Source organism: Ciconia boyciana, chromosome 2 (assembly GCF_034638445.1).
Source record: "Ciconia boyciana chromosome 2, ASM3463844v1, whole genome shotgun sequence".
Lineage (NCBI taxonomy): Eukaryota > Metazoa > Chordata > Aves > Ciconiiformes > Ciconiidae > Ciconia > Ciconia boyciana.
The window spans coordinates 60,193,565-60,217,401 of record NC_132935.1 but is presented as its reverse complement, the minus strand read 5'-3'; the positions used below and the strand labels follow the sequence as shown (position 1 = coordinate 60,217,401).

Here is a 23,837-nt window from a genome sequence, read left to right as displayed (position 1 = left end):
TCTGTCCTCTTCTTTTCCGATCTCTGCAGATGCTGTATTCACAAATCTGTGCCTTCTCCCCCCCAGTTTTAATAAGAACATGAAATGCCCTGTGGCAACAGGGAATTGTGCAGCCAGCCCATTAAGATTAGTGCAGCTACAGGAGAAACTCAGAAGCAGCTGCTGCTGTAGATGGAGCTGAGTGGGCATATGTAGCCAGCTGAGTATTCTTGAGGAGTTTTAATGGGCCATCATCATGACATGTCACTCTCCAAAATGACTATTTGTCATTCACACTCTTAAAAAGACAGTTTGGCAGCTTTGGGAGGTAAAAGCCATCTGTATACTGTGCATCATCATGTACTAATTGCATAATATTTATTGGGGGTGGGGGGACAGCAATACTGTATTGTAGCACCACCAAGAGCCTGCAGGCAACATAACACGTTCAGAATAAGAATGGAAAAAAGAGACCTGCTTTCCCCTCATACACACACTTCAAGCTTTTCAGAAATTATCTTGCTAGAATTTAGAATGGGGAAACAGACCACAGTGTTTGTAAACAATAGGCACATTGGAATCCTTACACACCTGTTCAATATCCAGCTTTGTTTTGTTTTGTTTTTTCCCAAACCACTCTCAGTCCATCAGTATTTATTCCTTGGAGTACTCATTCTGAGTATTTCAGTAACAAAACTGCATCACTGACAAACTAAGCCATAGGCTAGTGGATTTGCTATCTGGCTTACCATATAAAAACTGCTTCTGTTTTTCCCCAAATAGATTTAATTTTTGATTAAAGAAACCAATTACTCAAACCTCATTTATACAAGTGCCTAAACCAATTAAAACATGTGAAAATACCACTGGAGTGAAATTCTATTTACAAATTCCTGAATGTTTATCCTTACCAGCTGTATTTGGGTCTCTGCATTTACTTATTCTCCAGTAAAGGGACTAAGTTCTCTCCCATACATACCAACAGTATTTTCACATGATCCATATCTATTCATAATGCACCATACTACTTGCTGTTATATACTAAACGAACGTATTTACTGGTCTAGTGATTTGATTTATTTTGTTGCCAAGAATCACTCAAGCTGTAAGACAAAATTCTCTTAAAGTCACTACTCTCTATTTCAGATGTGTAATAAAATTGTGTGAGGATGCTCTCTCCCTGCATTCCCCCCATATAGCTTCTAGGAAAGTGATCACGCTTAAAAAACGTAGCATGGCAAATAAATACCAGAGACCCTAGTGTACTTCATAGAAGAGTATCTCTGAGCTAGCAGATGTCCATGGGCTTGAAAAGTTTATGGACATGTAGCAGCTTACAGAACAGAGCCTTCAAGAAACTTCACTCATTCTTCTTCTCAAATTACATCCCCACTACAGATGAAACAATCTCTGCTTGCACAATATTAATACACATACAGTAACAAACTGTTTCTTGAGCATACACTTTTCTTGAATGAAATACTTACATGTATATATGCATAAATACATATATATTTAGTGATATGAATATTTTCTGTTCTTATACCACTATACATTGTAAAAAATATGTTAATAATTTTATTAATTATTTATTATTCTTAAGTATTATTTATTTATTTATCTTTATGACCAGAGGATGCATTAATGCACTTTGCCTTATGGCACAGGAAAGATGGAAAGAGGGGAGATGAAACAAGAAAGGTAATAGCAGAATTTATATACCTGCAATACTGCAAAATGAATGCTTTTACTTTTTCCCTGTTCTTGAAAACAGAAATAAGAAAAAAGAATACAAATATGCTGATTGGAAAGTTGTTTCTCCCATATTGCTTTTTCTACTTAGCTGCGATAATTCAGGCCTAGGATTTCAACCACGGAAAATGAGAGCATATTAGAGGATCTATTTTTTCGTATCTAACTCTGTAATCTAAAGAATTATCTGTAATAGCACTGAGTAGAAAAATAATCATACACACTTCTTGTTTGACTACCATATCAATAATACCAAATTTACAAACAAAAATTCATTTGGTATTAAAGTCTTTTCTGAGATAAGATATGTAGTTATAGTGAATGTCTTTATTTTAGAGTGGAAATTATACCTCCCATATTGTCTCCTCTTTGTCAAACTACTGATCTATAGTTTAGAGTGATTATCCTGTTTCTGCTTCAACTATCTAAAATAGCTTGCAGCATTGCTTGGTTGATAATGATTTTTCTCATAGGAACCTGCTTCCAAAGAACATTAGTACCAAGGAATAGATACCCAGAGGGTATAGAGCTTTTTTCTGTTGTTTTTGGTTTGGTTTTATGCTGTATCAATTCCTCAAACTTCATTTGCTCTTGAAAGTTTAATGTTACTAAAAATCCACTTATAATCTTACCTTGCATGTTAGTGGGAAGTGCTGAAACCCTGACAGACTAGAAGACAATGGTAAAATATGTAACTGTAAAGCAGTTGAAGTAATTATTGTGACTAATTGTATCTGTAGAATCTTATAATGTACTGGACTACAGAAGACAGCATGATCTGATCGTTTTAATTATGAAAGATTTACAATACAGAAAAAATGTAATTAACTGGGTCCACAGCCAGACTAACCTGTAATTCCCTGAAAACAGTCAAGGACTTGTTAAAGAAAATTTATGAAACTATTAAAACAAAGCATGTTGGTCTATATCTCCATTTTTAACATACCTAAATATACATGTCAGGGCATCAGTGCTTGTTATTGTGTTTTGCTTCTTACAAATTAAATTCCTATTGTCTTTCTTTATAAAATTTTATGTGTTTGGATAAATGCAATACTTAGTGTTGACTTTCCTGAAAGATTTATAGTCAACTTGAAATTGACAATTCTTCATATGATCGTGTTGGTTATATGTTATAAAAAGTTTCACACCACTGGCATATTTCTCAAAGCATTTCCACAAATCTAATCCCATAAGTATTTCCACTAAGATCAATGGGACTACTCCTAGATTTAAAGTGCAAAATTAAGAATTTGACACAATGCCCATATCACACATAGTTCGTCCCTGGGAAGGTATGTTGGGGAGAGAGTCATAACTGCTCAGAGCTGAGAGTGGGTCAAGGAAATAAAGCAAGAACAGAGAATTTTGAATGTAAAATTTTACTATAACATTCTAATATGAGTAAATTATTTCATATGAAAAGGGCAGCAATGAAAATCTATAGTAAAGCATTAGTTTCATTGCTACTATGACAATACAACATGAAAAAACAATGCATGACCAAATAAAGTGCAGTATTAGATATCTTCCTGTACACACTTGTCTTGTATCTTAAAATGAGTTCACTTAAAAAGAGCAGAAGAATCCCTTGGTTAATTTAACATCTTAAAACACAAGTTACTGTTGTAAGTATGTTTACACTTAATTTAGAATCTCTTTTTCAGTCTGGCTTGATTAAACACCCTAACATTTCTGTAGGGCTTTCTATTAACTACTCTGACTGATTACTAACGCTGCAATTCAGTAAAGGTAAAACACTGAATGACAAATAAGTTGTTATTTTTTCAGTGGGCTATAGGACCATTTCTTTTTTTCTCTTTTTTCCCCTACTCTTACGTATTTCACTAAAGATTGTTTATCACATTGATTTTTACCCAAAAGTGTTTCTAAAATACATATCCATCCATCCACATATACTTGCCATCCATCCATATACTTGCCAGTTAATTAACAGCCCATTGTTCAAAATTTACTCCAGAGCAGGGAAATTTAACCCTGTGCTACATCAAATTAAATCTCTGTTTTAGAATTCTCTAAGTTATGAAATCATCCTTATCTATGTACAGCATGCCAGGGCTTGCTTAATGCTCATGGAAGTTGGTACTAAGCATATGCCTAAGCGCCTTTCTGAAATAGAGCCTTAATCCCTGTGCAAAGGAAGGGTGCTTTAATGAACAGCAATGTGCATCACATAGACTAATTGTAAGAAGCAGAACTGAAAGCTTAAGTGATTCTATTATATAAATTCACACTGTAGCTGCTCAGTATTCAGAACAAGCTGAGGTAGGGTATGCACAGTAAATATGGACATTTGAAAGTCTGCCTTAAACTGTTCAGATAATTTAAAGTGATCCTTTGCGAATAAATACTTTAAAAGGTTTGATTTCTTCTTAACTTTTTTTTTAACCATTCAAATTTGCAGGTCTGCCAGGGCTTTCAGATATAACCAGACTGATCTCCAGATAGTAATTCATATTTTGATACGCACTTTTATTCCATAGGATTAAGGACTGGGAAAGAAATGCTTTTAATGCCTGTGTTTTGTGGTGTTTTTCAGAAAACATTTGAGAGGGAGGATAATGCATTACTATTTCAAAACCATAACAAACTGCCTTAACATGAACAATACTAGGTTAATTGTAAAGCCTTCCAGCTTAGAGGGATTTTAACAGCTGTATGTAAAGGGCAGTGCTCTCCTGGTGCCTTTTTCTATTTTGGTGACTGCGATGAGTATTTAATAAAGACAATCTCATCAAATTCCTATGCAGTCATTACACCTTGTTTCCTTAAATCATATTTTGACATTTCAAATAATGACAGAAGATATTTATGGATTAAAATTGAATTTCATTCATCATTTTCAAAAAAATCCATAGATATGAGTTTTGCCATGTACAATGCTGATGCCAACCCAGGATTTTTTCATCTGTTCTTTGTGTTTTCACCAGAACACATTCTTGCTGTGTTTCTAACTCACTGCCATTACATGCTGCCAATACAATCAATTTATGTGCCATTGATGAACAAATGATGAGAAAATACTGAAATGGCTGGTGTTATTTTATGTTGGTCATGTATACTTGCTGAATCTACATTAAAATTCAAATTGTGCAGACCTGTTTCTAATTCTGAAAGCCATCTGGATTCTACTGAAAATGTTCAAAGTCTTCCTTCAGAAACTCATTTCTGAAGGTTCCAGTACTTCACATATATTAAGAATTTTCAGTTTACATGAAGACCCCTCTGATTATCTGAAACAACATGTCCTTTTGCTGCTATAAAAGACGTTGCATAGGGTACATAGTTCAAATTCTTAGATGGTTCCTGATGAAATTAGAGCCCTCTTATCCAATGACCGTTTGCACGATCTGAGTGAAAACTTCTGAGTGAGCTCTGGTTCAATAAAAATAGAGCACACGATGAGTTCCTTATGAGAACACCTCCTGCTTCTGAAGCATTGTGGTCAACATGAAGGTACAGGAGTTACTAGTATTGTGTATTCCATTAACTGCAAACAAGATCAGTCATCTGAATTTACTCTCATCCACCTCGAATGTTTCAACTCCGATGACTGTTACTAATTTGTCTGTCATACTTCTTGTGTATACCATCAAACATCTCCTAAAGGGATCCTTTATTACAGTATCTGATCGTTTTATTATAGTATTTGATCGGTTTTATAACCGAATCCAAAAACAATTAATTACTCTTGGAGATTAGAGTTTAAATAACTATAATACTTGCCCCCAGCATTCAAGACTGATCTGTGCTAAGTTTCACTTGACACAGCATGTAAACTTCTCTACCAGATTGTCTGAGCACTCTCAAAACTTAATTGATCCAATTTGCATGTCTCATCCCGGCAGAATTGTGCATCATTTCTATCCTCTTGGACTAAGTGATCACAATCTAATCACTTTGTATACAAAGCAGATGGAAAGTTTCCAGCTCCTTTGCTATCCCCTTGTATGCATCCTTATTAAAGCAATTCTAATTCGACAAGCAATCTGATCTTTCTGTATTTTTATAGGATTACTGTCTCATTGATTGGCCTTCTGTCACCAACTGTAATGTTCAGAACTTTATACTCAAGGCATTGTCACTTTTGTTTCACACCTTCTGTGTGGTCCATTAAAACGATCGCTTAATTTAACAAACTGTGCTAAATATTCCCCCTTAGGGAAGTTCTATGCGGCTTGGTATAAATCAGCACAGCTCTGTGCACGGGAAGGAGAGAGCAATTTCCATTCATTGAGGATCTGCTCCTATATTTCTAAGGGAAAACAAATAATTATATCCCCATTCATAAAGTTCTGAGCTTGTACATTAATAGATATTGCCAAAAAATTTATATCTTTTAAAAGGAAAATGTTATTTTAAATTCAGTAAATATTTTCCAAATGGTAACTGTTTCTGCACATGAAACAGAAATCTCTCATTTATGTTATTTTTCTATACTTTTTCCCTTCAAAAATGTGCAAATAGTCATTTAAATACAATGGCATTTTAGTAAAAAGTTATATTGCTCATGAATAGATGAAATCTAGCTTGTGAAAGTAACAAAAATAAATAAATGCGTCTGCAAAGAAGTCACAAGCAGATCAGTCAAACTAATGAAGATCAAGGATGTATAAATTTCAAATATCATTAAAATCAAACTTTCTGAAATGAACAGAAAATTCTACTTAATAATCTCACTTGTATTTCACAGCTGGAATTCAGGTGGGGAATTCCCCACCTGTCTCTAGTTTTTATACATGTTCAAAGGTCATTGTGTTTCTTCAACCGTACTCTATTCCTTGCCTTCCTAACTGGTGAATCCTTTGTCCTCCTAAGGGTCCCAGAGATCCTCTGCTCTTCTGGGATTTTGTGATTGGCTAGTATTGGCTTATTTTTTTCTTACATACATCCTTTTTATTACTTCTTCCTCTTTTGTTTTCTCCATTAATCTCTATTCATATTTGCTCAATAAAATTTACAAGAAGGCAAAAAGATTGTTCAGGGGTTTTTTTAATTTGTTTTCAGGGAAGAATACATGAGAAACTCTAAAGCATGTTGTTCACAGAAGTGATCAAACACTGGTGGTCAGTGCTCATGACAGCACAAGGTAAGGAATATCCTTCAGTCTGCTCTGCAGCTACTTTTAAAACAGATGGAAGACTGGAAGGCAAAAACAATGGCTATATAAGAGAACAGAGGAACCAGAATGCACTACCAAATTCTCCAATTTTTATCAAAGAGAAAGCATGCCAGTTCAGTAATAGAGCCATGTTGCTGTGCCCATATATATACAAATATAGCAGTACAAGTGGAAGCAGAGTAGTTGTTCAATAGCAAATCTAGTGAATTCAATGTTAACTGGTCAAGAACAAACTGAATTAACCAAGTAAACCAATTTAATCATAAAAAAGGCATTAAGACAGTAAACAGGCTTTCTATTAATGTGCTGCATGCCGAAAAGTGGTAGTATAAAACCAGCAATGCCTTTCTGTGACTTGCATTTTAAATAGACTCAGTGGACAAGTCATAGGTAAGCTGTTTGTATTGCAACCTTGGCTGAGTCTTGTAAAGACAAGCTCTTTCTGTCCAGGAGACAAATTATGCCTCCGATTACATAAGTAAATAAAACCCCTACTATCTTCAGATTCTGTTCTCATTGTAAAAATGTATGGTTCCATAGCTTACTACTAGGTTGTGCAGGTGTAAGTCAGTGGAACATAACAAACGTGTGTGGGTGGCACTCAAGAAACGATAGAATGCAGTCTGCTGTCTCTCAGCTGTGTTAGCTCAGTAGGACTAATAGCAATAATAATAAGAGAAAAAATTATCACCAGAACAGGCAGGTGTGACTCACATGTAGAATTCATCTACTGAGTAACGAAGTATAATTGTATACAGTCACTTTTCAGAGCAAATATTCTGCTACTCTGTAAACAATCAGACACATACTAGACCATTGTATTTAGTAAAGATATCCAGGGTTTCTAAGCCAATGTGAAGACTCATGGCCTTTTCCATGTGGCAACCTGCTGCTGCTTCTGACAGTCCCACATTCCACCCTGAAGGCATTTAAACCTTCAGTTGAGGTAAAAAAACTAACAGTATTGAATGTTTTCCTTGAGCGCAACCTTACAGCAAAACATCAGGAAGGGTCTATTGATTAATGAGACACACAACTTTGGGAGTATGAAGAACAGAACAACTCTTACTTTGCCTTACAAAACATAATTTATAAAATAATGTTATCCTCTACCAAACATTATTAAATAGCATCTTAATGTTTTAGAGTTTAAGAAAGTCTATCTTATTTCACTGCATTACTTCTGTTGCCACCAACAAAACCAAAAGTGTACTTTGATTTTGAGAATAGATTAGGAAAGCTCATCAGGAATGTTCATCATCACTTGTTTTTATATTTTCAACAGATGCAAGTAATTATGGGGAAAAAAGACCTGGTTTCACCCTGTTACTCTCTACAATGGCATTCGTATTGGTTCTGTCAGAGTTCTGTTATCAGTAAAGGTTATTTACAGGTGCAAAAGTGTTTGACTCCAGGAAAACTTGCGATATTGCTGATCAGTTTGTTCACTGTAATAAATGTAACTCTTCTGACCTTGACAGTTAAGCTGCAACGTGTTTCTCCTGTATCTTGCTAATTACCTTACAAAGTAATTTTCCGGAGAATTGAATCTGATCCACAACCTGTTAGCTCATCCTGCTACAGTCCAAAACTGTGTACCAAATTGGTCTTTGCAGTTTAACGATAGTACAAAGAATGCATGAAATGGTCAGAACTGGAAGGTGGGCCACTGTATCTAATACACAGAAGATAAAATTATTTCAGAAGAAAATGTAAATATCTTGTATTTTTAGTGTAGTCTGCCGATACAGACCCTTATATCTCTAAAGGTATCAGAAGGATCTGTCACCAAGGTGGACATATGAATCCTTCTGTCTTCCGCACCTGCCTTCCTTGCCTGCTTGGCAGATATTTTGGAAGCAAGATAAAGCACCTGGGCCCTCAGTCTGCATTTTCCCACATGAAAAGCAGTCATTGATTTCATTGTGTCCTGCTAGAAGTAAAATTAGGAAAAAAAACATTCTGGAAGGATGATTTTGTCATCAGACTAGCAGAATGGACCATCAACTTCTACTGAGCTCTATTTACTAAAATAATAGATGAAGGTAAATTGTTGAATGGGATACTGTGGTTACACAGTATGGAACAAAATCTAATCTTGATAGGACATTGAAATTAGTCTGCAGGAAAAAATTCTCATGTAGCCTCCAAAGAAGGAAACACAGTTACATGAAATGATGAATGTCAAAATAACAGTCTAGAAGGAAAGATGTCGACTGAGGTTCTGAAAGACCTAGAAAACCCATTACTGTCATTATTTCATTCCCTTAACTCCAAAGACAAATTTAATTTGTAAGGTGTGGGCTGCTTTCCTTAGTGGTAGACCAGAGCATTAATCAGTTTGATTTTCCCCTCTTAATTTGGAAACAGTCTGGACATGGCCCAGTTGCTGCCCTGACAGCTGCACATATTCGCATTCTTCTTTCCATCTGCTGAGAGCTGAGACTTGCTTGGACTCCTCCAGATCTGCATGTTGCTTTTTTGCTTATCCACACTCTGTCTTGACCCTGTAATTCTTGGAACCTCTACAGATGGAAAGCTTTTCTTTCTTGTCCTATGTTGTTTGGCACCATATTGTACACGTTTTAGGCTTTTTTGGGTCAAATTCTGAATTCTCTAGCCCTCTCGAGTAGTGTTTTATATTAAATATTTACATCTTTCCTTTTCTATCCTTTGCTTTCCTATTTCCAGAAAAGAAACAGAAAATCACTTTTCTACTAGTTTTTGTCTTGATGATATTTGTTTTTTTCTGCTGTCTTGTATCACAGATTACCTTGATTTACATGGCATTTTCCTCTTTCGATTACAAATGAGCTTTACTTACCTTTTTGTCCCTTTCAACTGCATCTGCTAGTTAACAGACCTAGTCTCCTGCACATTTCTCAAACCTGGGTGTTACTGGATCTCTGGCTAGCTGCCCTCTTTTCCCGTCTGTGTTAACATAACTAAGCCAGCTAGCATTGGTACCTACAAGGCCTTCTTTATAGAACCCCTGCATGGTGGATTGATGTGACTTAAACCAATGTATGCCCCATATCCACGCATATAGCATCCTTAGCAAAGAACAAAGGGAATCAAGACCTATACATATGATTGTTATACCTTAATCCAAATTAATCTTTTCATTGTTTGCTTTGGTATGTTCTTTTCAGCTTTACATCAGGCTCTGGAGTGAGAAAAACATAACATATACCTTCATCATGGTCCTTGCATTCTCACACTTACTCTTTGGAATGCTTTTTCTTCTCAAACTTTTTCTATCTCTTTTTTCCTGTACTAAAATCATTAAGACTAGAATCTTTACATTCTCATTCAATCTTAAGGTAAATCTGAATTTAATAAATGTGTCAGTACAAGTGGGAATTATTCCTCAATGTAAGGTACCTCCATTGTTTCCTATACACATACATGTACGCACACATTTATGAATATGCTCCATCACTGCTATCACTCCAATTCCTGCTGGTTTCCTCCATAAAACCTCCTTTGACATGGCTTCATTCAGTTTATCAGTCAAACAGATAAATGGAAACAACTTTTTAAACAACTAATACTTCTTTTGCTCTCCAATTTTTTTCAGGAGGGATTGATACGCACTCCAGAGTATACTTGATTCAGCAGAAAGAATAAAACAGAAAAGCAATAAGGCTTTAAGATCCTCAGATTAGTAGTGGACATGAGCTTGCAAAGAAAGAAACAAACATGAATTGTGCAATTTAAATCACACAATGAGACAGGAAATAACAGTTTCACTTGGCTTATTTCCTGTTTAGCTGAAGGTATGATAGAGTCCTTCTGTTCATGGCTTTTTATTGTCAGGAAGATATTGAAAAAATAGAAGGAATGAATAAAAGATCAGTAAAGATGAATAGGACTGCAGTCCTGTGCTGCAGTGCTGACTAATGAGGAAAACTTTTTAAAAATGTGAAATATGTATTGCTTGCCTAAGCAACAGTTAAGTGGTAAAGGGTAAAAGATGGGTGAGGTGGACAACAGTCTACACATGTATGAAGATTGTGAACATCCAGGACCAAGAGGAATTATTTAACAGTTTTTAATATAAACACTATGCAGCATTATAGCCCTGCAAGTTAAAAAAGAAACATAAAAATATGCCAAGTACTTTCCCAAATGCCTACTCTGCCTGTATAATGTGTGTAAATTGTATAAGACAAGTTAAGTATTTTGCTAATTTATGGCATTGCATTTATACCATGATTGTGGAAACTTAAGAAATGACCATCTGCTTTTCCCAACTGTGTCTGAAAACTTTTCATTGTTACAGAATAACAAGCTAAACTTTACCTAATACAGCACCTGCCTACCTTGTAAGGAAAATGAATTGCTTGATTGCCTAGTTAGCAGGGTTACGATTTAGTACCTCGGTATGAAATGTTTAAGCAGCTTATCATCCTTACACATGAATCCAAGTACCAGATTTTCCATATTTTGGAAGCATTTCAAATGGAAAATAACTTTGTGGGCTCAATTATTCTCACACACACTCCACAGCAGCAAAATTGCATGTCTGTATAGTCTTCAAGGTAATTTCTCATGATTTACAGAAACAGGAAAACTAAATCCGACAGTATAACTATGGTAACATTTTGTGGAATTCATGCAGCAAAATCTCACCTGGAAAATTATATTAAATTTATTTCTTTCTACTCAGAGAGGGCCAAAGAATCTCCTGTGATGTAGGTAGAACATTATGTTGGACCGCCCTTAGCTGTTCTCAACATATACCCTTAGCTGTTCTCAACATATACCCTATTCACCCATATGAAACACCATAATGCAGGCTTTCAGTGCTCTAAGAATACTATATGACTATATGAAAGGAAGGCACTATTTTTTCACTGTCAAAATGTGGAATGTGTTGCTACCTGTTGTCAATCAGTCCTCATCATCCTAACATCCTACCAGTTGTCAATCAGTCCTGATATTTTAAAATATCAGTTAAAAATTCAATTTTAAAACGGCCAAATAGTTGTATTCCAAAATTAATATTCTCAAATGGTCTACTAGGGTCAATAAAACTGATCTCAAGATTCTGGATTAAATCTTTAGTTACTCTATGAATAGCACAACTTAATAAACAACACATATTAAAAAACTTTTGCCTTCTTCTCCAATGTTTAGAATGACCTTCTTCTCCCAGGGGAGCATTCTGAAAAAGACAGTCTGAGACTGAGCCAGTAAGGCATATTTTGTATTTTCTGGTACATGAAGAATTGCACATGAACTACTATAAGCAAAAGAGCTATATTTGTCTTGCTATTCCTATTTATCTGAAAGATAAACTAATGTTTATTCTTCGCTATATTGTTTATGATTTATAGAATACTACTACCATACTACATGCTTTACACTCACATAAATAACATCACTTTTGTAACAGCACAGGGCTGTAGCACCAGCAAATATTTGAATATGGAAAGAACTATTAACAGTAGTAATTTTTTAGCTGAGTCAAAAACATCTGCAAGAATTAATCCTCAATATACTGTATATTTTTATGAGCATACTTATTGATTTTGGTGATCAGCATCTTTTCATGATGTGTTCTTCTGTTGTCAATGGAGCTTCTTCATTGGCTAAGTTTACACTTAGCCTGGGAAGGTTAAGGTTGTTCCCATTTATAAATTGAGGTCAAGTGATCTATAGTTAGGTGTTGACAACATATTTTTAATATCATGTAAACAAAAAAACCCCCTATTTTTAACTGGCTGATCTTCCTTCTTACAACCTTGAAGCTATGAGAAATTAAGCATTATGACCTCCTCAAACTTCTGCTCGTGGTGTAGGCTGGTATTCATACCACGACCATGGTTTGGACAGTTGGGACAGAATTAGAGTTCTCCTAACAGCATAAACATCACTGCTTTTTCTAAGAGCTACTTGTCTCTAATTTACATGACTGTAAGTGTCTCTTCCAGTGCAAAGTGACAGAGAAGATGCTTGTAGCATAAGGTAGCTAATAGTTATTCTGAGAGAAGTGAGAAACCTAGTGTATTAACTTATTTCTTCTCTCAGCAGTTCCACCATTTGCATTTAGCTCAGCCACCTCTTCTAGGAAAATACATAATGCTGAAAGAAAAAGATTATACTGCAGAGATTTTCCAGGACTTACTACCAGTATATTTATGTAAAAGACAACTTCTTGGACATGAAGGAACCATGCCCTGATTTTTTCAGGATCTCTAAATATGTTGTCCCAGGTATTCCCCTTGGTAAAAGTTAGCACTGAAAAACTGACATGTGTGCACAGGTACTATTTTATTAAGTGATTACTAAAAAAAAAAGGGACAAGGATCTTGAGAAATGTAGTGTGACTTAAAAAAAAAAAAAAAACAAAAACAAACCACACAAAAAAAATTCCCCAATAATGTGGAGTAAAGAAGAAATTCAGCAGAATTGTGACAAGGCAGCAATAGTCCTGGCAGCACTTTTAGACTGTGACACATGGAAAATACTAAATACAATGAATGAATGCCCAATGGGTCTGTAGACAGGCACTTATGTCTAACAGTGCAGGTATAAGAAAAAAGGCAACATGGAAAAGGTAGTGTGATAGCAGGCTACAAGATGTAAAACTTTAAAGCATATGCAGTTTGATCTTTTGAAAGCAATGGAAAAATATCCTTTATCTTCACTGGTCTGAAAGGAGAAGTAGCCTTGTACTAACACAGATATCAAATAGATCTGCACTTATGAATTTCAACTAACTTGTCATCTATAAAGGATGGAAAATAAAGGCAGGAAAGAACTCCCTGTTATCTGCTCATAATGTTTAAAAATGTTGCATGATTCTTGTTTTCAGAACAAATAATATTCTGTCTTCATAGCAAAGAACAATAGTGAGCTATTGTTCTCAAGCTATTTTCGGGATGTTGGCTGACATCTCCATATTCCTCTGGATTCTGTCTTTGCTTCTTAATCCGCTATTGCCTCTTGTCTTACAAGAACACTGCCTCAGGGCAGGGGTTGTGTTTGCTTGCACTGTGCCTAGCACAGTGGGAATTTGGTTCATGACTGGACTTCCTTAGCCCTAGAATAATGCAAATACTCACAGTTCTTGGTAACCCTAGTTTTACAGCACTGTATTTCCAAAGTCATTAATACACAACTGTGAGACAGAGGTAAAACTGGATGTTGAGTGACAGCCAATAGCATGAACTAGAGGACTAAAAACAAGCTCAGCAGATGAAAAAGAGAAGGAACGTTAGAACATGGCTAAAAAAAGTCAGCTGAAGCAGCATGAGCATGACTGACATCAAAACCAGAAATCTCATGCTCTCATGAAAAGAAGGCATTTTCTGATAACCATCCAAGCATACAGGAGACTTGCATCTACATATTGTTGCAAAATTAGCTTTTACTCTTGCTTTTCTATTTTGTCAGAGACCCATAAAATATAGTTTTAAATAATGCCCAAAAGAAATTCAGAGCAAAGCACCGCAGGTAGAGCCTATTAGTCTACTGAAATACAGAACTGGTATTACAGGATTATATAAATAGCATGGCTGTGCCATTGAATAAAAAGCTGTGATGAGGGCTACTTAATTTATGGATGTTGTCATCACCTTCACTAACCTTCCTCTTCTCTAATGCCACATGTTAAGGATCAATGTTCTATATTATACTAAAAGATCAAAAAGCTGTATGTTCTGGTTCAGTATCCAACCGTAAGTCTCTCAACTCTATTATCACTTCTAATAATGAAATTACATACAAATTGTCTTTTAGTGCTTGAGCATGTGAAATTGTCATCACTTTAAATCCCTGGCATAAAACCCATTTCTGTATTCGTTCAGCTATGTGGGAAGACGACTTCCTATAAAGAGGGAAAGAGGAAATTACACTATAGCTGTGCAGGCTAATGAAATCAACCAGGAAAAAGCAGTAGATTTTAGGTTATCCTTTTGGATAATTCCTCCTGTGTGCCTTAATCTCACTGTTCTCCCCAGAGACACTTTAGCCCTGCATGCTAAGTAGGAAACATTCAGATTGTCAGTCAGCTCTCAGTTATTTGGGGTAATCCAAACAAAATAAAGCATGGAATAACACAAAGCCCACAGTGACTGGCCAGTGAAGAAAAGTGTGTGCTACTAGTGAATGCGTAGTACAAGCTGAGATGGTAAATTCATAGCACTGCTGTACAGTTGAAGCATCCCTTCAACAAGACCTATTCAATCCACAAAGCAGGTAAGCAGGACTTGACTATTTTGTCTGTTCATTTGTTTCATTTGCAGCACTTGTGGTAGAAAAACATTGACAGGAATGGCATGTCCCATTTTACTTAAAAGGTCAACTGTTATCAATTTTCATAGCATAGAACAACAAAGAGTTCCTAAGATGAGTAAATATCAGAAATAGGGCAGATTTGCTTTTTTGCTTTCATAAATGGCCTTTTTGGAATATATAAAACAACGGTGCTTCAAAGATTACACTAAAAATAAATATAACATAAATAGAAAAGGAGCAAAATATATAACAAAGGGGAAGTTTCTCTGAGTTATTATACCATCTTTGTTTTCCACACAGTGTCCACAAAGAAAGATTAAGAATAGTTGGGTTGATTTGGGTTTGGGTTTTTTTTCCCCAAAACTACTTGGGACAGGGGAGGGAGGGGGCAGTGGAGAAAGAAAATCTGTGCAGAGCTGTAGCTACTCGCAGCCAGGAGCTTACTTGCAGAGCAGACGTGAACATTTATCCTGCGCAGGACACTTGGAAGGGTGAGACCCTAGGCTGAGGCTGGGCAGAGAGCACAGGTCCCCATGGGTTGCCTCCAGAGGCAGCAGGAGGGACAGAGCCCTCCAGGGAACTGCACCCGACCCGCCTCCTGCTCCATTATCTGCAAAGGAAGCAGCCTAGCCTCTTTTACCTACATTCAACCTACATAATTTCACCCCATCTCCTCTCCATTTCCCAAAGGGTCAGTAAAGCTGCTGTAGTGTAGTTTCCAGAGATATTAAAAGCTATTTGGGCTAATTTCTATTGAGAGATCCTCAGCTCTTTCATCACAGATGAAGTTCCCTCAGTTTCTCAGCAGCTGATATTCCCGCATATCGGTCTGAGTTTGACTGAGTGGCCAGTGCTGTCACAGTACTCACTGTCTTAAAGTATTTTAGCAAAGGAACTTATTATCCAAGTCAGTCAAAAAGTCATCAGCTGCATCTGAAAGTATCAGGCTATGATAAAAGAGCCCTACTTTCGTCTACATCCATATGGCTTGATATAAGGTCACACTACAGATAAATATAATATGTGAATAATTCTATCACTCTATTGACACATTCACTAACACTTTTGGAAAAAAAAAAAAAACCAAACTCAAAAAACCAGTATCCTCCCCTGTCTGGCCTTCTTCCCTCCAAAATGATGAGGATGGCAAAAACAATCCACTCTATGCCAAGAATAACATACACTTCTTGTTATTTTGCTGCTTGAAAAGCCCTTTCCCCACCCTTCCGTGGTGCAAACCTGTAAATTTTCTTAAATGCACCAATTTTCTAGGAAATGTTTACGTTCACTGCATTTTTGTTTATGCTTCACTCATTCTGTACTACTCCAGAAAATAATAATGCAAAGATTAGCTTTTATGCACTTTGGTCCATGTTTGAAAATTGAATCCCACAAGCCTTTTTATGTTAAAATAGTGAGAAGAAAAACAAAGAGGCAGGTAAAATGGAATTGGAAGGCAATGACTGTGAGCTCTAACAAACTACATGCTCTTAGTCCACTCATTTAACCTTTTTTTTCTTGATTTTACCATCTAGAAAATGCAGGTTAGGATTTATGCTTTCCTTCCCCATACATTATAAATAACAGGGCACCTTACAAGTTCCAAGTGTTATTTTTGAGAAGTACCAGCGAGCCTCTCAAAGTTAAATATCAACTTTTTGGGTTTGTGCTCAATCAAGCCTGTGTCTTTTGCTCTTTTATTTTCAGCCCTTCATATCTTAGTGAGGTTTCAGGGAAAAAAAAAAAGAGTTGAACTCAGCAAAGAGCTTGAAGCTGTCCCTGTCTTTAACTATACATAAATTTAGAGTCATTGGAAAAGGAGCTTTGGTTTGGATCCAAAAGAAAACAGTGAAGCCAGCCATCAATCAGCATCTCACATGGAGTTCACATCCTTGTTTCATTTCTTCAGGTTATTTGTGGTTTCTTTTTTTTTTTTTTTTTTTTTAAATAAGAAAAATGAAAGGATTACTGGCTGAGACTTTGTGTCATTATAATGCTTTTGAGGAGACTGACACTCTTGCAGCAGAACACGTAAAATGAAATAAAAAACAAACAAACAAAAAAAACCCCCAACAGCAACAACAACAAAAAAACACAACCAAAACCAAACCCTGGATGTCTGATAGTTATGTAACAAAACCAAAAAAGATATCAACAAAATTTTAAAGTTCTACTTTAACTGCACCCCTTTTTGCCAATGTGTGCCCATATAGACTTTAATTAAAGGATTGTATACAGCTTTTCAAATATTCAATATAATAGCATACACTTTTTCCTAATTTTAGGTGTTTATGCATTGAATCATTTAAAACTGCTATGTACTATTATTTTTAAGCCCAAATAGATTCCATTAAAGTCATTTATACGGAAAACACAGAGTAAGGCATTTCACAAGATGTATTACCAACCAATAGTAAACATTTTCTGGAAAACAGAAGCCACTTATGCTTCTAGTTAAATTAGCATCATAGTTAACTGCCTCATCTCCTACATAGCATGTCTGGAAGATAACAGTGCCTATCGGAACACGTAAATGGGCTAAATAGTTAAATGCTTCAGCCCTTTAAGTGAACACAACATATGCTGTGCTGACGGACAGAAAGAAATTGTATATGGTTCAGTCCACAATCTGATTACATGTTAAGCACCTCCCAAGAGACACTCAGAATTACTCGGGATTGAATCCAAGATGATTAAAATTCATACCATGGAGAGGAAAGACCTACATTAAAAAAAAAGCAAAAAACCTCAGTTACCTCTGACTCCTATTAGTGTAAAACTAATGGAACTCCTCCAGAGGTTTCTCCAGAGTGACGTGAGAAACAGGCCCCTGCCACCTTAAGAAAATAAATACATTTTTTTTAAAAAAAACAAACAAAAAACATTCTGCCAATAAATGGATGTCAAGGATGCAAGAAGGAAGGCTGCAATATACCTCAGGTATGGATCTGAAGTCTTGATAAACAAACATGAAAACACCGAAAAATTATTTTAAGTGAAAGACTTGTCTTACTGAGGTGAATAGGAATCCTGTTACATTATTTAAAAGGAATAGGATTTTACCCTGTGAGATCATGTAATTAAAGTGTCAGAATGCACACACCCAGGAGGACAGAGTTAAGGGTGAACATGGAATTAACATTGGTGTTTCATGACTCTTGAGTGATTTGCCATGTAACCCTAACATTCTCCAAATGCTGCCTTCCAAACAGAATTGCCTAGGGCTTTGTAAAATTGAATAGCGGCGGGGAGAAAACATTCCCTATTGCAGCTCCATTTGCCTGAGTGTTTCTGAAGCATTTTTATCTCACAGCCCTTAAAATCGGAGGAAGGCTCCTCGTTCCTGGATGTGCAGTTAGATTGGCACCCTGCAAAGCATCCTGAACGTAAGATAGTGCAGGACTGACCTCCCCAGGAGCAGAGGACTCCGCAGAACACAAGGCAGAGTCTGGTTGCTGCTTCCACTTCACTTGATGAGAGAAGTGAGTTATGCCAGCTTTTTGCTTGCTGTAGCTTCCTCACCAAGGGGAAAGAAATAAAAAAAGAAAGAAAAAAACAACCAACATTCCTATCCAAATCTCGGTCTTCTCACCCCCTACCTGCCTGCAAAGGATTTGAAACAAGAACAGCAATATTTTTAAGGGGAGAAGAGGGGGAGGAAGGCGACTGCTGCTCACTTCAGAGTGGTGCTACACATAATATGTTAACATACAGAAAGAAAATCACTTCTTCACCTTTTTGCTCCCCTGCGTGGGAATGCAGCTTCGGTCATGATTGCACCTCAGGAACCACACAGTAAAAAGCCTCTCCAGTGAGAAGGTTAGGAACTGGGCACGTCTTATCTTATAAGGTGCTCAGCAAGGGCTCTGTTTCCAGGAAGATGGGCTTCCTTTTGCAAGTGCAAATTTTTATCTGCTTTTCCTACAAAATGAATTGCTGGTACAAATGTGAGTTCCTGAGCCAACAATTCATACTGCTGATACAAAAGCAGGCTGGGCACAGACTGTTTCAGAAAAAAAGGTTTGTTTTTCAGAAGATATCTGCTTATGAATGCTAGGACTCCTGTAAAGGACAGGAAAGAGCAGACTGTGAAGCTAAAAATAACCACATACATGCAAATATCACGTACTCTAGCACTACAGCAGCAACTTTGGCCATACTATAGTAATCGAATGAATATGAGAATTGCTACAGATCAAAACCAGTCTTCAGTCGAGTATTTAAAGGCACTTCTTTTCCAGGAGACAAATTCTAATTTGCAAGCTTCTTTACACTTCCTTTTTTATCAGTGTGCAAGAATGCCAAATATGCCATTTTCCAGAGGCACAAGAGAAGCTCCAACCCGAGAACAAATTTGCCTAAAAGACAAAACTCACAAAGCCAAGCAGCAGCTGCATGGCGTCAGAATGGAAACTTCTACATAACCTAAAACTTAACAAAAACTTTCAGGACCACTCTAATAAGAGATGATATTTCTGATTCTAGCACATCTTTCTTAAGGGCTCAGTTGTTCAAAGTACCAGCCCCAGTTCAGTAAAGCACCTAAACACAACCATAGCTGTAATCATGAGAGCAGTTCCCCATTTAACTTGATTATTCAGTTGGCATGATTAAATTCTAAGTAAGTGCTTAACTGTGTTAACACAAACATCAAGGTTTTTGTCTCAGTAGGACAAATTAAGTAAGCTGAAATTCATTGCATGCGTATATTTGAAGTGGTGGATTTCAGATTACTTCATCTCCTTTTCTGTAAGCATGCCTTTTTGCCAAAAGCTGTCACTCCCTTGTTTTCTATGCATTTGCTATATTTTAATGAGAAAATCTATTTATTGATTCTGACATTACACAGAAAAATGGGGTTTTCTTTCAGTAAGATGATTACACATAAATGTTACATAGAAACACAAGAGGGTTTTTTGTTTGGGTTTTTTTTTCCCTTCATAATTGCTGAAGGAAGCATATTACCCACCAGCACAAGGCAGTGAATGAGCTAAGGCCCAGATTCACAGCTGTGCTCAGTGTGCTCCACGTGCAGCAACGGGCGCTCGAAAAGAGCCATTTGGGATGCCCTGATGTAAGGGCTTGTTCTGCACTGGCCTGGTGCCCATCAGAGGGAAGGTAAAGCCACAAGGCTGTGCTATGCACGGAGGGCAGCGAGGCCCCCAAGGTGCCAATCTGCCAGCAAGGCAATGTCAAAGCAAAGCAGTAATGCAGACATGCCCTCCTTTTTACTTGTCACACCCTCGGATGCCTGTTTCTTTCTCTCTTGACTTCAGCAGTGCTGATCTTTAGGGAGCAAACAACATAACACAGAACTTCTATTTTCTGGGACTAGCTGTTAGCTCTTATAAAAGAATATTCATGGTTATATTTCTCTATTCCTATGTAAAAAAAATACATCTAATATTAGTAATGAAATATTTTATTTGTATCAATGGTGGTAAAACACTTTCATTATTGCACTCCTTTAAAGAAGTATAGCTAATATGTGGAGCTTTTAAAGAAAATTGCAAGAAGAATCAGGAATGTAATGTGTTGCTGTTTCGAATTGCTAAACATTTTTCTTTTTCAAACTATGAAATTTTGTCCCACCTTGGCTTAATTCAACCACACTGACAGAATTTCAATTTTCAGGTTACACCATATAAACACGTCAAAAAGCAAGCACCTGCACCCTCCAAAGTTTGTTTTTAAATCCCCTACCTTTCCTACATAGAGTGGGTCTGTACCCATGTATTCTTCCAGCACAAAGAATTGATTCCACACCCAGCTGCGTTTCGTTCTCGTCCTCCCTGATTGAAAGTAGGGCTTTGACCTGGACCTTGAGAGCTCTGCTTGATTCATCCCAGAAAGACACAGGAAAAGAGCTAGTATCTGCAGAAAATGGCAGAACTCCACTTTGCCCAACTTCATCTTTTTTTTTTTTCCCCCGTGTAACAAAAAACCTTGATGAGAACAGGCACAATTCCAGTTGTCCAGTAGCTCTAGCCTCCGGCAGGGTGTCAGCTGGGAGTCCAGAAATAATAATTTGTGGAGTGGGCGATTGGAAGAAGTCACCACTGCTGAATAGCCTTCACCAAAGAAATGGTGTAATAGGTACCTATCCGGGAAAAAGACAAGAATGGTTGTCAGAACTTTTTTTTCCTCTAAAGAATGCAAATTCTTTGCAGCTTTCACATAATGCATCAAAAATGTTTATTTATGATTTTTCTCATCATCAACACAGTTGAGTTTACATAATAAGTCTCAGAGTTTAGAGCACGTTCCTTGGATGGCATTACTACTGCTGATAGATCTGTATTTATAGTTATAAAGTTTTCTCATGACTGTTCTCTTAACGCACCAGTTTCCCCAGCACAAAGGCTGATTTTTTTCTTTAAAATAATCAAAGCAAGTGTAGTTTTTTACAGTTATTTGTTTTGATTTTTTCCTCCTCTGTCTGCTACAGTCTGCTTTACTTGCCATTACCGTGATATAATTACAAACCAGATACAAGCAGGAAGCTATATTAATGGAAAGGACATATGCTAGCTTAACTCTCTTCCATATAACTGAAAAGTAAAATAAAGGAGTATAAGATGAATCAGATAAATTTGATTGATTCTTAGTCACAGTACACCAGATGTTATGATTTGTTCTGATCTGAATATGACCCGCTAAAAAGCCCTCAGAGTCTCCCCATTCATTTTTACTACATTCCTAAAGCAAATGTCAGGCACGGTAAGAAGCAAGCTAGACTACTTTATATACTTATACACAAATATGTTCATAAAGATCAGAGGATAATTTGAATTTGTGTTTTCAATGAAACCTTGATTTAATGACAAATGATTTTTCAGCAGTAACACATACAGGTTTTATCTTTTTGTGCATCTTGTCCTTTTTTTATTTCAAAATCTTGATCATTTAGTAACTGGTGAAACTCGCTAAAAAATAATCATTTACAACAAAAAAATCCTCTTCAATACTTAAATAAGTCTTTTTTTCTGCCTTTTATAATTGTGAGCCTTCTCTGGCCAAGTAAAATTTATACTTAGTATAATGTTTTTTAAAGTATAAGTTCTGTCACTCAGAACCAAATGTAGCTTTGCATTTCAGGGAAATCACCTGCATTAACCCCAGGTAAGCAATGCTCACTCTGAAACAGGCATCCTCCTTGTCTGAGCGAGCAATGAGGCAGACTAGAAGTACTTAAGAAGTGCCAAACACAAGGTGAAAATGAGGATGAAATTAAAACAGATAACAAGGCATTCATTTGGAGTGAACTGCTGCTACTTAGGAAGCCATGGAAGAAAGAAGATTTCATCCTTTCTACAGTTAATTAATATAAAAAGACTAGACATTAAATCACATACACATTAAATGCTCTAGATAGATTATTATTATATGCCTACCCACTACTATTAAAACTGAGTGAAATGCGATCTCTGCTATCTGTTTTCAGTGTGTCAGGCTCTTTTAGCTGAAGAACGCCTATGCATCGTGCTGCCAAAGGTACCTAGAGGGCAGAAACATGAAACAAATAAAAAGCTCTTCTGATTACAGACTGTATTTAAAGCCTTTTTATAGTAATCCCTTCTGTGGTACTGCCCTGCACCAGAAAGGCTTTGCTTAGAGACTGGTGGGATAAACCACAAACCCACTGAGCGTGTTTGCTAAGCAGCAGCAATTTGAAAGCTTCCATATGTGAAAATCCAGTGTCTCCCTACAGGCAAAACAAAGAGAATAGGCAATGTCTTACCTAAAGACCCTAATTTCCAAAACGTGATGCTACCGTTATACAAGACGTCTCTCCAACATGGACCAAGATTCTTTTTGCGGCGGGATTAACACGCAGGTGTCATCCTCACTAGCAGAGCACAGTTTAAAATCATTAATCCCAACTAGTCGTAGCTCAGTTTTGATCTGGCCCTTTGGGTAAATCATGACTGTATGACACAGTAATTACTGAGAGGGCTGCCACGAGTGTTAAGGAGGGTAGCTCTGCTTCCTTGGTGATATGTTCACTTCCTACCACTCAGTTCAAATAATATAAGCATTGTTTGTAGTAAAGGCTGTTTATGCACCCTTTACTTTCCCTCTCTGTGTCTAAGTTACATCAGGTTAAAGACACCTGATATCGATAAACTGTCAGTTTATTTCAAAGAGTCAGCAGATTGTTATTTAACAGAGATAAAAATATGAAATGGATTTTCTTAAGAAATGTCAGTAAAACATTTACAATATGTTTGAGTCTTTCCACTAAGCAGTTTGAAATGTCTTGTTCTTGCTCTGAACAGACATTTCAAACCTAGAATTGCTCTAACCTTTATCTCGAACACTGTTCTCTTATATCCTTTCTTTTACACCTGAAGGAAAGTATGAAAGCCACCATATGGAGTGCCATGGTCCCCAGCCACACACCACAGCACAGAACTGAAAAACGCACCCAAAATACCAACTGAAAAACAGTCCATATGCTAGACAGCACAATCTGATGAAAAGCAGAATACTCACACCCCCTGCAAAAAAATTGTTGCTGTTTACTCATTCTCAAATACTTCCACCACACAGTCTGAAGAATTCCAATTATTTTTATTCAGCTGTGTAGCAGCTCTTTCTGCTCTGAAACTCTCTTCCCTCCCTTCCTCCCCTTCTTCAGGATAAGTCTTCCTATTCCTCTTAGAGCCCTTTTTTTTAGGTTTTTATTTATAGTTCTTTCAGCACATTGCCTTTT

At 36.7% G+C, this 23,837-nt stretch overlaps 1 protein-coding gene across 1 annotated transcript in view; it reads right to left on the bottom strand.

The window, feature by feature from the left end:
- CDH7 (cadherin 7) overlaps positions 1-21,034 on the bottom strand; it is a 72,181-nt gene extending 51,147 nt beyond the window's left edge. The window contains exon 1 of the mRNA XM_072851312.1: positions 20,825-21,034. Within this exon, the coding sequence (XP_072707413.1) occupies positions 20,825-21,034 (210 nt within the window). The remainder of the gene's footprint in view (positions 1-20,824) is intronic.
- Positions 21,035-23,837: the final 2,803 nt, after the last annotated feature.